General features: G+C 35.9%; 1 protein-coding gene across 3 annotated transcripts in view; it reads left to right on the forward strand.

Moving 5' to 3' along the window:
• ARHGAP26 (Rho GTPase activating protein 26) overlaps nucleotides 1-25122 on the forward strand; it is a 514410-nt gene that overhangs the window by 299487 nt on the left and 189801 nt on the right. For all 3 annotated transcript variants that reach the window (XM_051978634.1, XM_051978632.1, XM_051978633.1), the window contains exons 15-17: nucleotides 11134-11221; nucleotides 13015-13073; nucleotides 17395-17500. In XM_051978634.1, coding sequence (XP_051834594.1) covers nucleotides 11134-11221; nucleotides 13015-13073; nucleotides 17395-17500 — 253 coding nt within the window. The remainder of the gene's footprint in view (nucleotides 1-11133; nucleotides 11222-13014; nucleotides 13074-17394; nucleotides 17501-25122) is intronic.

Below are 25122 nucleotides of genomic sequence, written 5' to 3' on the forward strand. Positions count from 1 at the left end.
TTATTCCCAGCTAACCTTGCCATAATTTCTGTTACAGACTTTAAAAACATGCCAAAGCTTGGATTCCTTTTCCTCTCCCACATTAGAGCCTGGGGACATAAACCAGGAGTACCACACCCTTACTGGTGGAAGACAGCTGCCTTTGGCTTTTTGTCTTACCAGGGGATCCATATCCCTTATGGCCCCTCCCTGTTTTGTCTTTAATTGTCTGTAACTCCTGCTATCTATGAAGTGGGTCAGGTATTTATTGATTCCAACCTGGTGCCTAAGCAAGGAGATCAGTGCAGTAAATTAATCAACAAACATTTATTAAGTGCCTGCCATGTGCCAAGAACTATGCTCAATGCTGGGGATACAGGGACAAAATGAATGTCCCTGTCCTCAAGGAACTTTTCTTTTATCTTGGAAACCAATAGTATGCATATAAGTAGGTATAAAATAGATCTTTTGGATAGGGGTACTAGTACCTTGATATGGCCAGATTTCATAATAGAAGTAGGACTTGAGTTGAGTTTGAAGGAGGTTTTGGATTCCAAGAAGCACAAGCAAAGAGGGAGAGGGTCTAAGCATGGGAGATAATGGCAGAGATTGGAAATGGGATGTGGACAACAGAGGAATAATATCTAATAATGTAGGAAATAATGTAGCTAGATGAAGAAAGGGATGAAGAATTTTAAATGTCAGACAGTCTAGTTAATATTTGATCTTAGAGGTAAAAAGGAGCCTTTGATGCTTCTTGAGCAGAGCACTGATGTAATTAGAGTTATGATTTTGGAATAACACTCTAAGAGAAGAGAAGAGCGGGTGTGTAATTCAGACACCATTGCAGCAATTTAGAAGAAGTGATTAGGGTCTGTGTGAGTAGAAAGTGACTCTAATTACAGAAACTATTTCTTTCTTTTTTATTTTTTTATTTTTTTAAAGAGTTTGAGACTTATTTATTATTATTATTATTTTTTTTATAACTTTTTATTGATAGAACGCATGCCAGGGTAATTTTTATAGCATTATCCCTTGCATTCACTTCTGTTCCAATTTTTCCCCTCCCTCCCCCAGATGGCAAGCAGTCCTTTACATGTTGAATAGGTTACAGTATATCCTAGATACAATATATGTGTGCAGAACCGAACAGTTTTCTTGTTGCACAGGGAGAATTGGATTCAGAAGGTGTAAATAACCCGGGAAGAAAAACAAAAATGCAAGTTGTTTATATTCATTTCCCAGTGTTCTTTCTTTGGGTGTAGCTGCTTCTGTCCATCTTTGATCAATTAAGGCTCTCTTTATGGAAGAGATCCACTTCCATCAGAATACATCCTCAAACAGTATCATTGTTGAAGTATATAATGATCTCCTGGTTCTGCTCAATTCACTTAGCATCAGTTCATATAAGTCTCGCCAGTCCTCTCTGTATTCATCCCGCTGGTCATTCCTTACAGAACAATAATATTCCATAATGCAGAAACTATTTCTTGATAGAATAACTTTGCCTTCTCTTAACTAGTGAAAATCTATCACATAACTCCAAAACTGCATTTATTTCAATGGATAATCCTTCTGACCCAATCTCCTAGCTCACAAATTCATACTCCTCCTCTGTAGTGGAAGCAGCAGAATTCAACCTACACTTCCTTCTTCTCTCCTCCCCCGCCTCGTATGGATAGCGGATATCAAAACAAAACCTTCATCCCACTCCACATGTTGGGTATTCAAATCAGAACCCCATGAGCTAACAGGCCAAATGTGCCTAGGCTGCAGATTTCCTGTATTTTTAGACATGAATACAGCTAGCATCAGTGAATAAGATAGATTTAAATGGCAAACAGATCAGATTTCTGAGATTAGTGACTGTAATATTCGTCACTATAAGCACTTTTGCAGCAACACTTTTATAAATGGGGCTGTTGCATGTGATCCCAACTTGTTCTAGACAGGGACACTACTCATGTCAGAATCAGTCACTTCATTGAAAACATTTTGTTGAGAGGGAAAAAGTCATGATTTCTTATTGTTTATTTCTTTCATGTAGGGCTAAATGTGTTTCTCTTGTACCCTTATACCTTATCTCTTTTTAAAATAAAGTTTTATTTATAATTTTTCTTTTTTATATCACTTCCCTTTCCCAGTGAATCTTCCCTTGTCTTCCTAGACAGTGAGCTATCCCTTATAATTAAAAGTTAAAAAAAAAAATGATTTCAACAAAACTAATATATTAAAAAAAAGTCTGACATTCTCCTCTCGAAAGAAATGGGAGGAGGTACTTTCTCATATTTCCTTTGTAATTAAGATTAGTTTTAATTTCAGCACATTAAGCTTCAATGTACTTTGTTGTCATTATGTATATTTTTTCATGTTTTTGCCTCAATTCTTCTATAGTCCAGTAGTATTCCATTATATTCATTTACAGTAACTTTTTTTAGCCCTTTCCCTGGCAGTGGGCATCTATCCTTGTTTCTAGTTCTTTTCTGTTACCCTCTTCCCATCCCCCTCTCAAAAAAAAAAGTTTAATATATATGGGGCTTTAAAAAAAAATCATTGTCCTTTTTACGGAATATATCTTGCAATGAAATCTCTGAGTCAAAGGACATGGGCATTTTAGTTACTTTCCTCATTTATTTATCCATTGTTTTCCAAAATGTTTGGACTATTTTTTTTAAACTACTTCAATAGTGCATTAATGTGCTTGTCTTTCCACAATATCTCCAACAGTGAGTGGTGATTCCCACCTTTTGTCATCTTTGCCAGTTTTCTGAGATTGTTTTAATTACCATTTCTATTGGTATTAATTTTTTTAGAGCATTCTTTCATGTAGTTGTTAATAGCTTGCCATTCTTTTTAGAAATGTTTGTATCCTTTGACCACTCATTTATTGAGGAATTAATTTTGGTCTCATAGATTTCATACCATATTTGTTCATTTCAAAAGTACAAGCTTCTTCCATGCAAAATCCTATTCTATCATTAATCTCAAAAGAAATTATGTTTAAAAACATAACCATTTATTTTTGGACACTCTTGAAATTTCAATGTTTTAGTTCAGATTGTAGACATAGTTAGTTTGAGTAATTTTAAGGGTAACTACTAAAGTAGCTACCAGGTGGCAGATATCTAAGTCTTAGATAAGACTCTCATAAAGGGGTGAGGAAATTTGGCATTTTAGGCAGACCTATGACATATTTCTAATCAAGGGTAGCTTAAGTCATTGAACTAAAACAAAGAACAGGTGTGAAGGAACCTGGTTTCTATCACTGATGTTCTAGTTGGCTCTCAAAACAGTCATTTGTCTATTATATTCCTCAGGATGATTAATGTAAAAATCTGCTTCTATGATTTGTTGTGAGAAATAAGCATTAACCAGGTGGCAAGCCCCCAGTGAACCCAGTGTGTGAATATCAAGCAGCAGAACATCGTGAGGACAGCTGTGTTTAGCTGACAGCTAAGCTCCCTCATCTGCCAGGTCTTTTTCTCATTTTCTGTAGCTGTAGGCAGCATATCCCAGATGATAATCCCAGGTGAGGTTTAACCAAAATTCATTTGGATCATCAGAGTCTAAGAGCTAAATCTTTCAGCTTGTCCATCAGTGTCTCAAATGGGGAAGGGTTGTCACTAGAACCTATAATTCTTTCTATCATATTGAAATATCTATCTTGATATTTCAAGTCAAATAGTTTAATCCTTACGTGTGATATTCTCTCAGGATTCTCACCTTGATTTATAAAGGGGGAACTTCTAGAGTGGAGAGCAGTGTTCTCTTTCTCTATCCTTATTACTGATTGAGGATATGGAGTTGGGAAGAAATTTTAGATTAGGGCCTTTTAATCATTTTTTATGTATGTGAATTTGGTAGTCAGGTGAAGCCCTTCTTAGAATATTTTTTTTGTTGTCTACAATCATAATTGAAGGAAATAATAAATTTCATCTAGTGATTAATGATAGTAAACTTTTAATTTTATTTCCTATTCAGGTTCATGGACCCCTTGAAATCTATGTGAATTCAGAATGATCTAGTCTGACCACTACTCTCATTTTACAGATTGGAAATTAAGATCCAGAAAGGTTAATGATTACTAATAAGCTTGGTACTATTTCTACCTCCTCTGTTTGACAACTTAGGTTGACTTTCTTGAGATCATACAGAAAACTGAATAGGAACACAAGTTCATTACTCTTTCCATTATACCACACTTCCTTTTCAGTGCCCTCAAGTTTTGAACAAGTAGCACTGTTTCACAAGACATAATTTAACGTGGTTCATTCCATTCAAGAAGCATTTTATTTACATGTTGTTGTAAGACGTTTTGACATTCTCATGTTCATGATGTTGCTTGAGATTTTAAGAACACACTTGGATTCACTATCTGACAGTTTCAAAAGAGTTGGTAGTGTATTACTCTTATTATCAAAATAGGTTTTAATTAAGTAAGAACCACAGTATCTTTACCCATCTTCTTGAGGACATTATGTGGTAGATACTGACAAAAACCAAATGCTATGAGAATCTTTCTTACTAAATATTGGAACTCCTTAAGAAATTCTGGTAGAATTTCTAGTAAATGCAGTTGTGGTCTTTTAACATACTAGTGTCAAACCAAAAAATGACCTTTGATCTATTTCCTAGCAACAGAAGTCAATGATCTTTAGAGACTGTAAAGGAGAGAGAAAGACTTAAAAATTCCTAGAAACAGAGGTTCTCTTGGGGGCAGTCTGTAGATGTAGAAAATGATCTAGCCAGCCAACATTTCAATATGCATAGACAACACATCTAACATTCAATGTATACAACCTAGTCCAGTGTTTTCTTTCTTTTAGCATTGATTAAACTAAAGTTAATGCTATGAAGAGCACATGGAAGGTATTAGAGAGACTCAAGAAATGCAGTGCTTTATAAACACTAACTTATATTAAGCTTTGTCTTGCTCCATTTCATTTCAATCAAACTATGTGTACCATGTAGCATAGCATCCAGGGACCCTTTGAATCTGTGCTTTTTTATTCTCTGTCTTTTATTTCCTACCGTTTTCTAAGAAATAGCATTAATGAGTCAACATGGTATAGTTTGAGAACTGTAGATTTGCAATTAGGAGAACCAAGTTCCCTGATCCAGCTCTAGCAGAGACAAGAGATGTTTAATATTCTTGAATCTCAATTTCTTTATTTACAAAATGCTCAAAGTCACACTTAGTAATTGTTTGAGGCCAGATTTAAACCCAAAAAGTCTTTCCAACTCTGACACTAGCACTTTATTGTGCCACCTAGATACCCACAAGCTTCTTGTAAAGTTTTGATTGTTGATTGTAGATAAAGGACTTTGTAAGTGTGACAGTGCTTTAGAAATATGGATTGTTTGTTATTGTTAATAACTGAAACCAACTTTGTATAGTAGAGGACCATGGAGGAAATCATAAATGAGAGCCAGAAGCAACTTTTTCTGGTCATCTAATCCAACTCTGTCGTTTTCCAGATAACAGAACTGGACTTCTCTAATGATGTCTGTTTAGAAATTAGGCTTTGTTCAAGGAACACATCCAAATGATTGGGAGACAGAAAAAGATTAAATAAACAAAATTCATAAAGTATCCTAAAATTGATCCTTTTTTTTTTCTATCTACTTCCCTTCTAAATTTTTCCCAGAGATATTACTAACAAGCAAATTTAGATTTTGCTTTCCTTTCTCCCTCTTCCCCTTTATTCTCCTCTATTTTGGTTTTCTTTCCTTCTCTTTTTCATGTTTTTCTTTTTCCTTTCCATTGCTATTGAGATGTCTAGGTAAGTGGGTGAGAGAAGAAAAGGAGACTTGAATAATATTCAAACGGGAAAATTGAACCCTCCCTCTCATTTATTTTTACATTTATCCAGTATACTACATATATACTGTTCCTCCCTCCAGAAAAAGGTAAGCCCCTTGAAGACAAGGAATGTTTTTGAATAATCAATCGGGGCTTGAAAATTCCCTGCAACAGATAAGAAAGTGCAGTTATTAATGTTGCTAACATTTGATGTGTTGTCAGAAGAAGAGGAATTAGACAAGAATGTGATTAAAGCAAATGTCTTTATAACAGATGTCTAAGGCTTTTTTATTTGCCTTGCTATGTTAGGTACTAGGGAAGCTATATAGTTCTGAGAAGGCATAGTCCCTGACCTTGTTATTCATAGTATTACATGGTAAAGGAATTTTGTGGATTTAGTCACTTTTTTCAATTGTGTCTGACTCTGTTAATCACATTTGGGGTTTTCTTAACAAAGTTACTGTAGTGGTTTGCTATTTTCTTCTCCAGCCCATTTTACAGATGAGGAACATGAGGTAAAAAATAGAAATGAAACAATTCCTATCCTTTAGGAGTTCCTGGGTCTTTACTTGTCTGAGCTCCAGAATCCTATGTCTAATTAGTTATATAAGATTTCCCCCTGCCATTTTAACATTACATGCCCCAAATTAGACATCTCTCTCTCTCTCTCTCTCTCACACACACACACACACACACATTACGTGTGTGTGTGTGTATATATATATATATCACATATATCATATGTGTATGTACATTTTTATAGCTGTTTCATTCATACAAACAAATACATGTTACTTCCTTCTTAAACTAATCTTAATTGCTAAGGGATCGTCTTTGACATTCTCCTTTCCCTCACTTCTCATATTCAGTCAGTAATCATGTACCATTGGCTTCCTTTGTCCATCATGCCATAAAGTTGAATCTTCCTGACTCTGGCACCAGTGCTTTATCTACTGTGCCACCTAGCTACCCACAAGCTGTCCCCAGTGTATAATTAGATTCAATGTAAAGAAAAACTAGCTATCAAATCCACCCAAAACAGAATAGATTGCCTCATGAGGTAATGCATTGCTGTCACTGAGTCTGCTTATCATGGGTTTTCTAGAAATAATTGACTCAGTACATGTAGGCTAAATTTCTGAACTTCTTTCCAGTTCTGATTCTATAATCTGTGGTGAGAAAACAGAAGAGCACCATGAGTATTTGTTTAGTGACTGCTAGTATGCAGAGTTCTGTGTGAGAACCCCGATTTCTAGGGGCTTTTATTTTCCAGGAAGAGAAGCAAAATGCCTCCTGGCCAATCCACAGATGGAATAAATAGAGCCTGAATCCACAGTGAAAGAAGACTGTTTAATTTCTGATGGGTCTTCCTGACTCAGGTCTCTTCCCTCTCTAGTCTTCATTCCACTGTCGAAGTAATTCACGTGGATTTGACCACTTTACCTCCTTTATTTACTAAAGCACCAATGACTTATCACCTTTTGAACTTTCCCATCTCTTCTACCCTTCTACCCCCTCATAGTGTCTTCCTTCCCAACATTACTTCCCATTCATTGTCTACATATTCTCTTTGTATAGAATTATTTTCAGGTTGTCTCTCCTATTGGAAAGTGAGCTCCTTGAGGCCAGAAACTTTTTTGCTTTTCAGATAACAAGCACTTATTAAATGATTGTAGATTAATTTGTACTTTCATGAGGACATATGATCCTGTCTTTTTAAAAAAAAAATAATAAATAAAGATCTGTCTTTTCAAAAAATTGACTTTTTTCTCTTCATGATGAATGTTGTTACCAGCTAACCATGAGAAAGTGAGATGTGGAAAGCCATAAATTCTCTCTCCTAATATCCAAGGCACAGCATATTCAGCTGCTCCTAGAGGCTTCACTATGTCAGGGGAGCCAAACATGCAAGTCTGGGGCTTCAGCAAGAAGGTGTGGAAGTTGGCAGCTCTTTCTGAAAAGAAGGCTTGGGTTTGGGGTGTATTGGAAATAGGATGAATTAAAATGCAAGTACTTCAACCCCAGAACGAGTCTTGCCTCATCAGTGCTATAAAAAGCCTTTTCCTTGCACTGTTATTTGAGTCTTGACTGTGATGTTACACTATATCCCTATGGTTGCAGGCCCTTTTTTAAAGTGGATACTAATTGTTACTTTGCTAAATGTGGTTCAACGAATAACTCTGCTCCAAAACTTGCCAACTGGTTCTGTTTATCGTTGTTTGCTCTTCTTGAGTTGAAGCTAGTTTGTTCCTCAGAGAAATGTACAGTAAGATTTGTCTTGAGTCCAAGACTGGCAACTCTCCACATTCTGGTAGGGGGTGGGGAAAGGGGGTGGGGTGCAGTTAGTAGTTTGAAGGAAAATCACAGACTGAACTAAGGGCTTTGGCACATAAATAAGTAAAGATTAATTTCTAGGGAGTGTGAAATGGCAAAAGATTCAATTTGTGGATGCATAAGAGGGCTGGTTTTAGAACTGGACCAAGGCATCTGCAGATTTTGCAGCAAGGAAAAAAAGGGTTCTTGTTCACAACTGTATTTTTCTATGTCCCTAGATAGGGTTCCTTCTCTTAGGCAAAAGTGGAGTCCCAGTTAGATTTTGTTCTTGGAGAACAAAGAAAGTTTTTATGGCATAGGTCTTTCCCTGTTTGTTTTCTCTGCCCAGGAAGAAGAAATGAATGGAAACATATACATATATATGTATTAAATGCTTACTGTGTGCCAAGTACTGTGCTAAGTAAGCTCTGGGGATGCAAATAGAAAAAGTGAGACAATCTCTGCTTGTAAAACTTTTTCCCTCTTCCTTGGGGGAGACAGCACATAAAAGGACCTTCACATGAAGGGGGGGGAATGGAAAGTGACCAACCAACGACTGCAAATGGTAGTTCCCAAGGGTCACTGTCACTGTCAGATGAAAAGATAAAATATAAATGTTATTGTCTGTTCTTGAAATCTATTTCCAGTTTTTCCTCTTGGACTAAATTGCACATTACTCTCCATCATAATGTCTGTGTTTCAACTGGACTACCCTATTTTTGTTTCCTATGCATTGCAGTGCATTTCTTGCTTGTATTTGCACTATATTATTTCATTATATCCCTTATTTATTACTGCTTTCCCCTTCCCTTGAGATCTTTATATTGACTTGTATTGGCTCTTTGTATTTTCTATCTACTTCTCTGTGATTCTGTTGTTCCCACCCCTATTTTCACTAGCAGAATGGATACTCCTTGAGGGTAAAGAATCTTTCATTTTAGACCTTTTATGAAGCATCTAGTACAAGGCTAGACATACAGTAGGACACTCTACAAATGTTTGTCACTAGAGAGACTTGAGGTTGGTGATATTGAAGAGTCTGGCTAGTCCTATCAGTATCTATAATCTGACTTTATAAGTTCTCTTTAGCCACTTGAGAGAATTTTTCCTTTTAGCTAGAGGAGATTTAGTCATTTCCCATCAATCCCCACTGAGCTAGACATTCAACAGGTACTTTAGTACAAAATTTCTTAAACTGTGGATCATGACCCCATGTGGGGTAATATAATTGAATGTGATGGTCACAAAATTATGATATATTATAATATTGATTTGTATGCTGATTTTATGTGCCTATATACCCATGATTGCATAAAAATTTCTTAGGTGAAAAGGGGTCTTGAATCCTGTTATGTAATTTCTTTTAGGTTTCAATAGAATGAAAAGATTTGACTATAAGGTCCCCTCTAACTCTGAATAATATAATCCTTCAATTATATCTGGGCAGATAGGTAGCACAGTAGCATTAGTGCCCTTTAGAAATACTTTTTTCCCCTTTCCAGTTAACTTGGGGTCCAGTTTGTACTATTAGGAAGTAGTTAGTCTGGTGAATTATGTAAGCTTTTATACTTCACTTAGTATACAACCAGTGTTTATTTAAAATGTAATTTATTTAATTGAATATTTCCCAATTATTTACATTTTTAAAACATTTTTATAAAATTTGAGTTCCAAATTCTCTATCTCCCTTGCCCATGGAGAAAATAAGCATGTAATGTAAAACATTTTACATTAAGGATATTGCAAAAGAAAGCACATACCTTCCTAAAAAAATAAAATGAAAAAAGTATGCTTCAATTTACATGAATTCATCAGTTCATCTACTCAGAAGTAAATAACTTTTTTTTTCATCATGGGTCCTTTAGAATAATAGTGATCATATTTCAAATGAAAAAAAAAAGTGATAAGGAGGAAATATCAATTAAAGAGAAGTGGAAACAAACAAAAAGGGATTGTTTTTTTCTCTCACAATATACAGTTTTCTTCTGACAGCCCATTTATTAAGAGTCTACTTTGTGCAGGGCCTTTTGCTTAGCACTGAAGAGGTTGGAGTGTGGGAAAGATAATGCATAATATGTTCCCTGCCCACAAGGAATTTACAGTCTAGTTAAGAAGATCAGCTTGGTTTTTTAATGTGTTTTCCTTTTGCTCTTATGTTATGTCTGTATCATGACATATAAGAGTTTCCAAAGAATTAGAATTGAGGGTTCCCCAAAGTCCAACAAATGCCTATTGTCGTGGAGGTGAACAGATTGCCCTATATTTCAAAAAAGATATATAGGAAAGGGAAGAAAACATACATTTGTTAAATGTATGATGTATGGCAGGCACTGTGCTGAGCATTTTGTGTTTGATCTCATTTGATGCTGACAGCAACACTGTGAGATAGAGGCTTTAATTATCCCCATTTTATATTTGAGAAAACTGAGGCAATCAAAAATTAAGTGTCTTGCCCTAGATCACACAACTATTGCGGATCCAAGGCTGGTTTTGAACTCTATCTACTGTGCCACCTAGATACCTAGAAAAGACAAAAAATGATTTTATCAGATATATATATATATAAATGCTAGAAAAGATTATGAGGATTAATGGTAAATGTCAAGGATGACTGATAGATAGCCTGCGTAGTCTTTTGATGTCCTGATGATGTCAGAAGTATGTTTGAAAAAGGGTCTCCATATGGTATAGACATGGACAAAAGTTGCACAGCATAGGCAACACTCACACTGATAAGATCTTAGAACCTTTTGAGTAAAGAGATAAGCCACAAACACAGATGATCCTCAGTGTTACATAAGTACACTAAAGTGTCATATGAGAATTTTTCAGGGGTACAAATAGCCATTCTTTGAGTTAGGCCAAGAGTTATATTCAGCCACAGGGACTTTAAAAAAGAAAGAAACAAACAAAAACAACCTCTGAAAGCAATATGGAAATGAGGATGAAAGTATCAAGTGGTAGACAGGCTCACCTCAAGAAGAAAAATGGTTTCATTTTGTTTTACTTTTAATCATGTATTTCTCTCTCTTTTTTAGACCCCAAAACAGCTTCTGAAACAGAAGTGGATATCTGTGCGGAGTGGGAAATAAAGACTATTACTAGCGCACTAAAGACTTACTTAAGGTAAGTCTTTCCAATATGTCTTGCTTCTGTTGCCAAGCATGTAGGAAGAAATATTTTCAGCCTATGGAAAATTCCTTATTGGCTGTTTAAGTTCTAGAAACAGTTCTTGCATGAATGCCATCAGTTTCTTTGGTTAAACCAGCAGCATAAATTGCTGATTGGATTGCTGCTTGAGGATAGTGATTGACTTATTTTTATCCTATCTCCTCAGCCTAACAAGTAGTAGATTCCTATTTGATGTTTATTGAATGGTACCACAGACCTTAGGAATCAAATCAGTAATTATTTAATAAGTTCTTATTGTGTGCTAGATACTGTGCTAAAAGCTGAGGGTACAAAGAAAGGCAAAAAACCAGTCCTTGATCTCAAGGAATCCACAGTCTAATTGGGCAGATGATATCCAGACAACTATGTACAAGCAAGGCATTTGCAAGATAAAGTGGAGATAAGCTCAGAGGGAGGATTAAGGAATACCAAGAGAATTTCTTGCAGAATGTGGGACTTGTGCTAGGATTTGAAAGAAGCCAAAGGAATCCAGGAGAAAGAGTTCCAAGGATGGAATCCACCAGTCAAAATGACTGGAGCTATCAGATTGAAGAGTAGAGTTAAGAAATGAAGAGGATGGGAAAGTAGACAGGAAATAGATTATAAAAGGTTTAAAAATTCAAGTGTGGTATTTTTTATTTGATTCTGGAGGTAAATAATCAAGTAGTGAAATCAGAAGGGTAAGCAAGTTTAAAAAGGGAAAAAAAAACTCTTTTGGAGGAAATGTGAATTTAAAGTGCCATCTACCTAAAAACCGATCATTTCAGAGAAGGAATCATCTATTACTTCTACAAGAAGTCTTCCCCAACTCCTCAGTTCCAGTGCTTTCCTTCTGTTAATTATTTCTCTTTAACCTATATATGGTTGATTTTATATATATTTATTTGCAAGTCTCCCACCATTACATTGTAAGCTCCTTTAGGGCAGGGATTGTCTTTTGCCTCTTTTTGTATCCTTAGTGCTTAGCAGTCTGGCAGATTTTAGGTGCCTAATATATATATATATATATATATATTTTTGTGTGTGTGTGTGTGTGTGTGTGTGTTCTAAGTTTTTGTTGTTGTTGTTGTTGTTGTTTTTATAGCTTTTTATGGACAGAACCCATACCAGGGTAATTTTTTTTACAACATTATCCCTTGCACTCACTTCTGTTCCGACTTCCCCTCCCTCCCTTCTCCCCCTCCCCCAGATGGCAAGTAGTCCTATACATGTTGAATGTCACCATATATCCTAGATACAATATATGTGTGCAGAACTGAACAGTTCTTTTGTTGCACAGGAAGAATTGGATTCAGAAGGTATAAATAACCCGGGAAGAAAAATCAAAATACAAACAGTTTACATTCATTTCCCAGTGTTCTTTCTTTGGGTGTAGCTGCTTCTGTCCATCCTTGATCAATTGAAACTGAGTTAGATCTCTTTGTTGAAGAAATCCACTTCCATCAGAATACATCCTCATATAGTATGTGGATTTACTTTATATCCTGCAACTTTGCTTAAGTTGTGGATTGTTTTTAATAGCTTTTTTCTTTTATTATTATTATTATTATTTTTGCTGAGGCAGTTGCGGTTAAGTGGCTTGCACAGGGTCACATAGCCAGGAAGTGTTATGTGTCTGAGACCAGATTTGAACTCGGGTCCTCCTGACTTCAGGTCTGGTGTTCTATCTATTGCACCACCTAGCTGCTCCTAGAATTGATTCTTTTATGATTAAAATGCACCTTTTTTGGTCTCTTTGTGTTTTCCAGAATGCTCCCTGGGCCACTCATGATGTACCAGTTCCAAAGAAGTTTCATCAAAGCAGCGAGTAAGTGTGATTTAAAATAAAATTTTTAATAGCATTTTATTTTTCCAAGTACATGCGACGATCATTTTCAATATTCACCTTTATAAAACTTCCTTTTCCAAATTTTTCTCCCTCTCTCCCTCCCTCTATCCTCCCCAAAACATGAATACAAGTTAAGTATGCAATTCTTATAAATACATTTCCTTATTCATTATGCTATGCAAGAAAAACAGATCAATAGGAAAAAAATAATGAACATGTCTAGATCATGAACCTATTTTGACCTTAGCTTGGTATATGGTGTTAGATGTGAGTCTGTGCCTACTTTCTGCCATACCGGTTTCCAATTTTCCCAATTCTTATCCCAAAAGGTGGGGTCTTTGGATTTGTAAAATACTAGATTGTTACACTCATTGGCTATTTTGTTCTGTAAACCTAATCTGTTCCACGGTTAACTTCTCTAGTTCTTAGCCAGTACCAGATGATTTTGATGACCGCTACCTTATAATATAGTTTTAAATCTGGTACAGCTAAGTCACTTTCATTTGCTTTTCTCTTCATTAATTCCTTTGAAATTCTTGACCTTTTGTTCTTCCAGATGAATGTTGTTATTTTTTTCTAGGTCAGTAAAATAGTTTCTTGGGAGTTTGATTGGTATAACACTAAATAAATAAATGAGTTTAGGTAGTATTGTCATCTGTATTATATTCGCTGGACCTATCCATGAGCACTTGATATTTTTCCAGTGCTTAGATATGACTTTATTTGAGTGTAAAGTGTTTTTTAATTTTGCTCCAGGGCCAGATGGATTTACATGTGAACCAAACATTTAAAGAACAGTTAACTTCAATACAATATAAACTACATGAAAAAATAGGGAACAAAGGAGTCCAACAAATTCCTTTTATGATACAGACATGGTACTGATACCTAAACCAGGTAAGATGAAAATAGAGAAAGAAAATTATAGGCCAATCTCGCTAATGAATATTGATGCAAAAATCTTAAATAAAATATTAGCAAAGAGATTACAGAAAATCATACCCAAGATAATACACCATTATCAAGTAGGATTTATACCAGGAATGCAAGAAAACTATTAGCATAATTAGCATCAGTAGCCAAATGAACAAAAACCATATGATTATCTCAGTAGATGCAGAAAAAGCATTTGATAAAATCTAACACCCATTTTGATTAAACAGACTAGAGAATATAGGAATAAATGGACTTTTCCTTAAAATAGTCAGTAGCATCTATTTAAAACCACCAGTAAACATCATATGTAATGGGGATAAACTGGAGTCGTTCCCAATAAGATCAGGGATGAAACAAGGTTCCCACTATCACCATTACTATTCAGTATTGTATTAGAAATGCTAGCCTTGGCAATAAGAGAAGAAAAAGAGATTAAAGGAATTAGAGTGGGCAATGAGGAAACCAAATTATCAATCTTTGTAGATGGTTTTACTTAGAGAATCCCATAGAATCAACTAAAAAGCTATTAAAAACAATCCACAACTTAAGCAAAGTTGCAGGATATAAAGTAAATCCACATAAATCATCAGCATTCTTATACATCACTAATAAAATCCAACAGCAAGAGATACAAAGAGAAATTCCATTTAAAATAACTCTTGACAATATCAAATATTTGGGAATTTATCTGCCAAGGGAAAGTCAGGAACTATATAAGCAAAACTACAAAACACTTTCCACACAAATAAAGTCAGATCTAAGCAATTGGAAAAATATCATGTGCTTGTGGATATCAGTCAAGCAAATATAATATAGATGACAATACTCCCCAAACTATTTAGTGCTATACCAATCAGCCTCCCAAAAAACTATCTTACTGAACTAGAAAAATAAAAACAAATTCATCTGGAAGAACAAAAGGTCAAGAATTTCAAAGGAATTAATGAAGAAAAAAAGCAAATGAAGGTGGCCTAGCTGTACCAGATCTAAAACTGTATCATAAAGCAGAGTAAGTTTGATTTTTGTACAATTTTGAGGAGGTAGAGAATAGCAGGAACTTTTTCTTTGAATTTTGAAGAAAACATAATATTTAGAATTGCATTATCTACTCCGTTTCACTGCCCCCTAATCTATGCCCACATAGATGCTAATAAGTCTGTGGTACACACACTCAGAGTTAAGATGCTGCTGTAAGAGAAGAGAAACAAAGGTTTGATTGCAAATTCTAGTTACCAAAATTTTAATGACTTGGGTTTTTCCAGCCAAAGCAGCACTTTACAGAATGAATCAGACATTGCACATTACACAGATTGAGCCTAAGATGCTTTTCCATAAATATGACACTCGTTATATAACTTCATAGATCTCTTTGCATCAGATCTTCCATTCACAGCTTATGATCATTCTTTGGATGTCCCATGCAGGTCCCTAGCGTCATGTTAGTGGTATAAAAAGTACATGGGGATTAGGTGCAAGCCATTCCTAGTACACTAGAATCTGGCTCTGTGGAGTGAGTGAGTGGTATGCTTGAAAGAGAGTCTTCAGATTCTATATCAGATGAAACTCTGGTCTGAATCTTCAGCATAGTTACACCAGCAGCTTGTACAGCTCTCTGGTTGATTATTATACCTCCTGTCTGCTTTTAGGGGTATCCATTCTCTTTCCTTCACTGAGGGGTTGTCATTGATGATTGTCTTTCTTTTATTGCCTCACTATTTTGAAGCAGCATGATAGATTTAGGCCCAGATTTGGAGATATGAAGACCTGCATTCAGATAGTAGCTGTGTGACTATGGGCAAATCATTTAAATCTTTGAGTTTCTGACAACATTCCCTAATTATATTCATTAGTAAGTAATTTATTAAATACTAGGCACTGTGTTCAAGAACAAAAACAGCCTCTGCTCTCAAGGAGCAGCTTACATTGTGTCTGTTTGTTGTCTGTTCTATTAGGTTGGTTTTTGTTTCTTTCAGTTTTTAAATTTTCATTTTTTATTTTGAGTTGCAAATTCTCTTCCACCTTTTACCTCTTCTCTTCCCCACTAAGAAGGCATGCAATATGATGCCCATTATACATGTGGAGCCATGTAAAACATTTCCATATTAGCCATCCTCCCTTAGATTGTGAGTGCCTCCTTTCACCTTTTTTTCTTTTCCCAGTATTTAGCATAATGCTCAGCACACAGCCGGTACTTAATAAATGCTTGACTGGAAGTTATAGATAGGTTTTGATTTGTTGTAGTGGGCTGAATTCCTATGCTGATGAAATAACAGGTATTTTGTATTTTGACTTTGATGCTTGTTCTGTATTGCATTTATTGCAAGAGAATCATGAAGAAAAATCCTTGGACATCTCATCAGCTATGAACCATTTGTTGAAAGGAAAAAGAAAAAGATAGATAGGAAGAAATGAATTGGGAGTGAAAATGAAATTGCACTGGACTTTTCTTAGAGGAATTCTAAGCAACTATTTTCTGATTGATTCCTCCCTATAAATAGCCTGATAACTCAGGGCATACTGAATGGCATTTCCCTATTTAATAATAATAATTCACTCTATTAGTGCCTTAATACTTAAAAGTGCTTTTCATGTATCCCAGTAAAGAAGGGAGTGCAAGTAATTTCATCCTCCTTTTACAAATAAAAAAACAGTAGTTATATGATTTCCCCTAGAGTCACTCTGGATTGAAATTCCTATCCTTCCTAATTAAAACTGGAATTTTTTCTACCATACAACATTGCAGTCCTTGATAGAGAAAAATACTGATAGGCCTGAAAAAAGATGGTAGAATCAGCATTAAAACCAAGGTTGGGGGAGGGAATTGAATTCACAATTTCTGTTGCCTTGGTTACACCAAGCTGTTTGTTGCCCTTGTTTTGAAGATAATTGAACACTTCATCCATTTGCACTAAGGTTGTGTTGAGGTGATATTTTGATATATGACATGCTAGTTTGTTTACCACTTATCCCACTGCATAAAGTTCCTCATGTCCTTAAAACTAATTAGCCACATGAGAGAGTTAGCTCTATTTCGTTTCTCCCCTGCAGTTGTGAGGGCATTTGACTACTACTTTCTGTTCCATAATTTTTCATTGTCCTGACTTGAGTTCATATTCATCCATCCTGTTACGCTGTGTTATGTTGTGGGGCCTTCCTGGTTTACAAAAGGATCCTAAAGACCTTCCTAACTGATACCCTTTCTTTGTACAGGTAGGTGGCGCCATTAGTGCACAGAGTTAGGGAGACAGCTCCCTGAGTTCAAATCTCTTTTAAATCCTTATTAATTGTATGATCCTGGGCAAATCACCCTTTGTCACCAAGACTAATTTCACTTTGACACTGCTCTTTTGCACCCTTCCCACAGAGCTGGAGAATCAGGAATCTCGAGTCTCAGAAATCCATGCCCTTGTTCATCGACTTCCTGAGAAAAACCGGCAAATGTTACAATTACTCATGAACCATTTGGCAAAGTAAGTTTTATAACTGATTTATGTGGTCTCATCTCTTTGAGTATTCAATTCTTTTCTTAGTTCTGTCTACTTAGATTCAGTAGTCATATTGAATGGTAAAAGTGTGTGTGTATAAAATGTTTGTGTGTGTGTGTCTGTGTGTGTGTGTGTGTGTGTAATTGAAACATGATGGGAAGAAGGACATGAGTTGTATAGTCTTCACTGAAAAGGCTTCCACAAGATGACAAACCATTATTGACTTCTCCCTTCAAAATTCAAAAGGGAAGGTAGACATTCCTGGATTAGGAATCAAAAAACCTGGATTCTAGATTTGGCTTTCCAACAACTAGCCACATGACATTGAGTTGTTTAATTATTCTGCCTTGATATCTTCTTCTGTTAAATGGAAATAATAATACCTGGCCAGTCTGACCTTCCAACCCTGTGAATATCCAGTGAGATATCAGAGCTGTGAAATGATTAGAACACTCTACAAATGCAGTGGATCATTGTTGGGCTAATAACTTGTTACTGTAGGAATAGGTAAATGGCTTAATAAATAGAAGACTGAACTTGGGATTCAAATCCTGCCTCTGCTTGTTGTATACAACTTCTTTTTGTATGATCCTGGACAAGGCATTTAAATGTTGTGTGCCTTTGTTTTTTTATTCCTAAAATGATAGGGTTTGAACTCGATGACCTTCAAGGTCCTCTCCAGGATTATCTATGATTCTATGCATACAACCTGGTTTTCCTTACTTGGATTTCTATTTTTCATGTCTTTAATGTTATGAGAATGTATCACAGAAGACCTTATAGGGATCTTCTTTTTCCCAGCCTTCCTTTGGCTAGAATGAAATATACTAGAGAGAGACAAGGAGTTTAGGAGACCAGATAGTGCAAGGCACACTGAAAAATTAATTTCTCAATTATTTGGTTGCCCTTCTGACAGCCTAGTGGACAAAATGGCTTTTGTGTTTGACTAGGACTCATGCTTCAGAGATTTAGTTCCTTCATGGGGATAATCTGATATCCTACTGAGGGAGAATGAGCTGGTGTTGAGATTTCTGTGAAATGCTTGACTTTACCTCCTGGAAAGAGTATGTAAGTGTTGCCATAACGATTTCCATGTGTTTGAATTTAAAAGCAGGAAAAGCCCTGTGTGCTCAGTGAGAAGCAATAGAGAGGGTTCAAAGACAGCAGCTCTTCTGGTCTGGATTACATGTTCAGGAATAATTAGGAAAGAAATCTGCAAGTTAGTAGTGGGAATCCTGCCTTTTCTCCCTACCACTCTCCTCTCAAAAAGGAAATGGCCAAAGAATCCTGAAGAACTGGGCACAAAATAATTACAGATGCTTTTTTCATAATCATTTTGTATTTATTCCTTTCAGTCCCTGGGAAGGAATTTTTAGAATTGAAAAATGTGTTTAGATTTTAGTTTCAAAACATTGCACTTGCATAAAGAGGAGGTTTCCCAAGAAAGAAAGAAGTTTCAGGTAGACAAAGCATCCACATATTTACCAGGAATAACCATTGCATGGTTATTAGGTATTAAAGAGATCTCTGGACCAGCTGAGAACAGTTGGAGGAAAAGGAAAAAGAACCAGCTGCTAGAAGAGTTCTCTGTTCAATTAAACAATTGGGAGAACTTGGAGAAATGTAGCCTGAAGGGAAGTCCATGGTCCAACAGAAGGCACAGAGTTTGTATCAGATTTTTCTTATTATTAAATTGTCCTCAAGAATGTCATGAATCAAAAAACAAATACTTGATATGAATTTTGATGAACAAAATTTGTCAGATAGTCACTTTGTTGGAAGTTTTCCTCCTCTCTACTCTGTGGATCACAATCAATTTGTCCTTTTCCATGAATCATGGCAATTATACAATCTCAAGCTGCAACTATAACCTTAATTGCTTGAAACCCATCCAAGCTAGTTTTGTTACTTTTAAAAAATATTTCTGAAGCATATTATTTATCTGGGCTTTTCCCCCATTGTTTTTCATTTTTCTCTTTCCTTGAGTTTTTGTGTCATTCATGCATTCAGTTGAACATGGGATCATTAGAAATTTTGTATAATGAAAAGGTCTCATCCCTTCTGTTATCCTGCCTCTGCTTGCAGTATGGTACTGTGAGAAGCTCACTGGTCTTGGAATCTGGAGAGGCCTGAATATAAATCTTGATTTTTGATATTTAATCAATTCAACATTGTTGACTTACTAACCTTCAAATCTGTAATCTTTCCTGTCCCTTTCTGTTCTGTCCAACATCCCTAAAAGAGAGTAAGCAAATGAAGCTTGGACAAGTTAAATTACTTGTCCTGGATTAAATAGTGGAGATCAGTCAATCAGTATTGATTATTCGCTTAGTTATGTTTCTCACTTTCCCTCTTCTTTCCTCCTTCCCTTATTATATCCTTACTTACAGATGCTCTTAAAAGCATTTTTTTCCTCTTTTGCATCTCTGAAGCCTCTCAAGATATCTCAAGGAGTTCACTGGCTAGATTTCCCATGCTTTAAACCAAAACCAGTCTGATTCTCATTGGCTACCAATAGATCCCAGACCAAAACCCATTTGGTCAGTGTTTGGATTCTGATTGATTCAGATTGAGTTTAAAAACAGCCATTTCTCCTTTGGTCAGAAACCTGGGGGTCTTCCCCTTCCAGATTCATATATTCATTTATTTGTTTATTTTAGATTTTTTGGACTAAGTGAAAGAGGAAATTCTTCCCCTCAGTTGCTCCCTGGCCTTAATCACTAATGGATGTAGCCTCAGTTGAACACCTTAGCTTAAAAAGGACCAGGGCTCCCTCTGCATTCAGGGGCATCTCCAGGCATCCTGATCCATATCTAGCCACTCGATCCAGATGGCTCTATAGGGAAATATGAGACAGGTGATCTTGCCCAGCTTCAATCTAACTCAATTGAATGTCAGGTTATCATTTCCCTGATGTCATGGTCCTCTTTGAGAATGAAAGAGAAACAATTAAGTTCTAGAACAGGCAAAGAGATTTCAAGATTGCTATCATGTCCCAACTTCTTCAAGGCCAATATTCCTATTTTTCTTTAAAACATCTTCCTATGATTTCCCATGCTCACCAGCCTTTCTGTATCCTTCCTAAAATGGGTACCCCAGAAATAAGCATAATCTTCTAGTTATAGTCTGACAAGGGCACAGGATGATATAGAACTATGTCCTTCACATTTTGGGATTTTATTCATGTTTGATTTCCATATCACCTAGTTCATTTGGAGCTTATAGATAGCTACTCTCCTTCCCTTCCTCCCACTTCTCCATTTTTGGTTTTGTTTCCACATCCATTTGTTTCTTAGGTACATCTTAGTAATAACAGCAATTCACATGTACATATTAATTTGAGGTATATGGACTCCTTAAAATATGCCTTCAGCTTAGATAATGTGAGTGAGCATTATTGTCTTACTATAGAAATGTAATCTCCTTAAGACCAGGGACTGTTTTATTTCTTGTCCTCACAGGAGTAATTTCAGCAATGCTTGTTGACGGATTGATCTCCATTTTACAAAGAAGGAAACTGAAGTTTGTAGAAGTTTAATGTCTCATTAATTGTAGCCACATAGTGCATATGTCCAGTGAGTCGTGAGCCCAAGTTGTCTTACTCAGAATTAGAATTTAGTGTCTGGTATGCCAAAGGCAGCTAGGTGAGATGGGTCTGATGTCAAGAAGATGCATCTTTATTAGTTCAAATCTGTCTTTAGACATTGCTAATTGTGATCCTCAGTTATTCTTTTATAAAATGAGGTGAAGAAGAACATGAAAAAGCATTCTAGAAACTCTGCCAAGAGCCACCCAAAGTTGGAGCAACAAATCTCCTTCAAAACTACAAATGTGAAATGTCGCATGCTCTTTATGATGAGGTTACAACAGCTTATACATTGTGCAACAAGTGTGATGTAAATGTGTTTTTGTGCAGTTAACTTTATGGAATTGAAGTATAGGACTTTAAATTTGTCTCTGTTAAATTTTATCTTGTTTGATCCAGATATTTGTGGAAATTTTTAGTACAAGAAATACAGGTGAGAGATGAAAGGCCACCATATGAGGTGAGAGGCAGACCTGGGTTTAAAAATCACAGCCTTTTAGTTTCCAGCATCATTTTCAATACCATGAAAGTTGAAATCCATGAGAGAATGCTTAAGATGAAAGTTGATGGCTGAGGAGTATTTTTCAACTAAGACTAATTTTTCAAGAATTCTTTTTTGGGACCTTCTTTTGGGGCTTTCTTTTTTTGTAAACTACAATACTGTTGCTTTCTATTTTGATATTGTCGAGATCTAGGAGTCTTGAGACAAGGGGTTTGTGCACGTGTTTCCAGTTTTCTGAAGCTAAGATGCATCCTGGGATATGCCTGAGTTATCATGCCTACAAGTTATATCTTTCTCCCTAATGATCTACTTCCTTCCTAAGTTTCAGTCTCCGTGTTGGTGTTCTACTAGAAAATATGCCATATTGACTTTCCTCATTACTGAGAGTATTGGTCGTATGCTTATTAAACTTGTGGTTCAAAGGAAAAGAAATTTAGAATTGTGTATTTTGAAAAGGAATCTTTTGAAGCACTTTCCAAAGCTCATTTCCTTTAGCTTCAGAAGGGGTTTTAATGCATGTTTAATCCCATCACAACATAGTATTTTCATTTTTTTTTTGCTTGTTGTTTGCTTGTATTTTGTTTTCATTTTCATTTTTTCCTTTTTGATCTGATTTTTCTTGTGCAGCATGATAATTGTGGAAATATGTATAGGAGAATTTACATGTTTAACATATATTGGATTACTTGCCATCTAAGGAAGAAAGGGTACAGGGAAGAGAAGAAAAAAAAAATGGAATACAAGGTTTTGCAAAGGTGAATATTGAAAATTACTTATGCATATATTTTGAAAATAAAAAGTTTTAATTAAAAAAAAAGAGATGTTTAATCCCAACTAGAAGTATGCTTAGGAGAACAAGGCTTTAGGTGAGAAAAGGAGCCCACATGCAGGTGCTCATGTGTGCACACACACACACACACACACACATACACTCCTTTCCAAAAACCAAGTATGGAATTGATTTTGTTTGAAACCTCAGAAGGAACATAAAAATTATAAATGCATTTTTGCTGTTGTTGTGATGAACTTTAAATCATAAAATATGAGAAGCGACTGGCATAGGAGATCAAGTCCTGACCCTGAAGGCAGGAAAACCTAGGTTCAGACCCTACTTACTGGTTCTGTGATCCTGGTCATGTTGCTTAGTATTTGTTTGCCTCAGTTTCCTCCTTTGAAAAACAGGGATAAAAAATAACATCTGCCTCCAATAGTTGTTGTGAGGATCAAATGAGAGAATAACTGCAGTGCTTGGCTCATGTTATGCAATGTATAAATGTTAGCTGTAATTATTACTAAAGAAATCAGTTTTTGCCATATTGACATGGTAAAATATGGGACAAAAATCAAAATAAGACTTTCTTATGAATAAGAAAGTCTTATTCTGATTTTTGTTATTTATTTTTAGGAGTGTCCAATCTTCATGATTCCATTTGCTTTTTTTCTTGGCAAAAACACTGGAATGATTTGTCATTTCTTTCTGCAGCTCATTTGACAGATGAGGAAACTAAGGCAAAATTAAATAACTTGCCTAGGGTCACAAAGTGCCTGAGACCTGATTTGAACTCATAAAAATAAGTTTTCCTGACTAGCTCTAATGCTCTGTCCATTTTCCCCCCAGCTTATTCTAATAATAACTTATTCCTTTCAGGTTTTAGAATATGGCATTAAACGTTGGGAAATGGGTCTTATACTTGAAGGTGAGAAAGATGGGCTAAAGGGTATGTGGAGAAGCAAACTAATGCAGTGGGATTGAGGATTTGGAGTTAACAAGTAAAAGAATTCCTGTCATTTTCAAGTCTTTGATTGAAACCTTATGTTAATTTATATTATCACACTTTACTATGTCATTTTCTAGAAAGTGGCTTGTAATACAAGCATGAATAGCAATAAAGGAATAAAAGCAATAGAAAAAAATAAAATAAAAGCAAAGGAATAGCAGTAAAAGAATTAAATTCATGTTGTAATAAAGAGAATGTTGGACTAGGAATTAAGAAGAACTAGGTTGAATTCCCATCTGATACATTTACTTTGTTCAGTAGACCAACTTTGAGTCTCAATCTTTTCATTTTTTAAAATGGAGATAGCAATAGAGCATGTATCTTACAGGGTGATTTAGAGAATCAAATGAGACAATATATGTAAAGTACTTTGCTGACTTTAACGTAATTAATATTATTCTTGCTATAATTACCTTTTTTCAGTATATCTTCAAATGTAGAATTTCATTCTAGATAATTCTGCAGTAAAAGGAATACAAATAGAAGAAAAGGAATGAATAAATATCTAAGAATTACAGATCCTAGGCACATTTCTGAGCCTCAGTTTTCTCATGTCTGAAATTAGGGAGTCAGGCTAATTGATTCTTTCAGGGCCTTCCAGATTTAAATATTATGATCCTATAAAGAGTAGGTGTTTTGGGAGCAGTTTCATATTAGTTCTCCTATGGTTCCTTAGCATAAGGCTATATTTGTTATCTGTCCCATACATGCTATCCACAGGGGCTCATTGTTACTTCACCTAATTGTTTATGGCTCATTCTAGTTGGCTTCAGGGTTTCAGACATTAGCCAAAGGAAGGAATTGTTCTGTCAAACTTCTAGCCAAGGATGCTGAAATACTAACAAGAGAAATGACTTCTCTAAAATGATATGGGTGGAGTTAGGAGGAAAACATGGGTCTTGAATGCCAGCTTTTACAGCAAAAACTTACTTGCTTGTAGTACCAGGGGCAGAGAGTGGGCTTTATTGGGCATACTTCTACAGTGTTTGTAATTAGGCTGGTAGGCTGGTTCTTTTCTCAAGACGAACTCTGTCTCCTTTTCGGCGAAAGAGAGTGGCTTCTTAGCTAAGCTGTTGCTGCCAGAGATGCCGAGCTGTCCATTCTTCCAGGAGAGCCGGCCACTGCAGAGAGGGCCCAGAGATCACTTGGTTGCCCTTTGAATTCTGTTTCCTTTGCAGGACCTGATGGCTAAAGTCAATCCTGAGGAGACAATGAGTTAATTTGGGTCCAAATTAAACCAAATTAAAAGTTTAACAAAATAGAGCCAACTCTGAATTTCTGTTACCTCGTCTTCTGCTATTATTTTGGAGTATTTGTTAAACATTGCATTAAACACATAGGAAGAGACTGTCAGCCACAGAGTGATTTTGATGAAGCACGCAGGGCAAATGCTTATTATTCAAAGCCCAATTTTAACAGAATAAAATGACTTCATTCCACCTGATTCAAGGCAGAGCATACATTGACCTTCTATTTCTCTTTACCCCTTATCCTCTTCCTTAGCACATTTCTCAGCTGTCTCTACAAGTGATAATGTATTTTTTTTTGGGGGGGGGGGGGAGAAGGGGGAAGGAAGGGAGGTTCCTATCCATGCAGGAATCTTCAGCTTGGTCTTTGGAAATTGGAGATTTTAGGAGCTAAGTAAATCTGATTCATGTGAAAATGCCTGTGGTCATACAGAAAAAGTCGCCACGGGGTGTTGGCTAGTGGTTGGGGCCAGACCCTGGTGAAGCAGGAAGAA

Source organism: Antechinus flavipes, chromosome 2 (assembly GCF_016432865.1).
Source record: "Antechinus flavipes isolate AdamAnt ecotype Samford, QLD, Australia chromosome 2, AdamAnt_v2, whole genome shotgun sequence".
Lineage (NCBI taxonomy): Eukaryota > Metazoa > Chordata > Mammalia > Dasyuromorphia > Dasyuridae > Antechinus > Antechinus flavipes.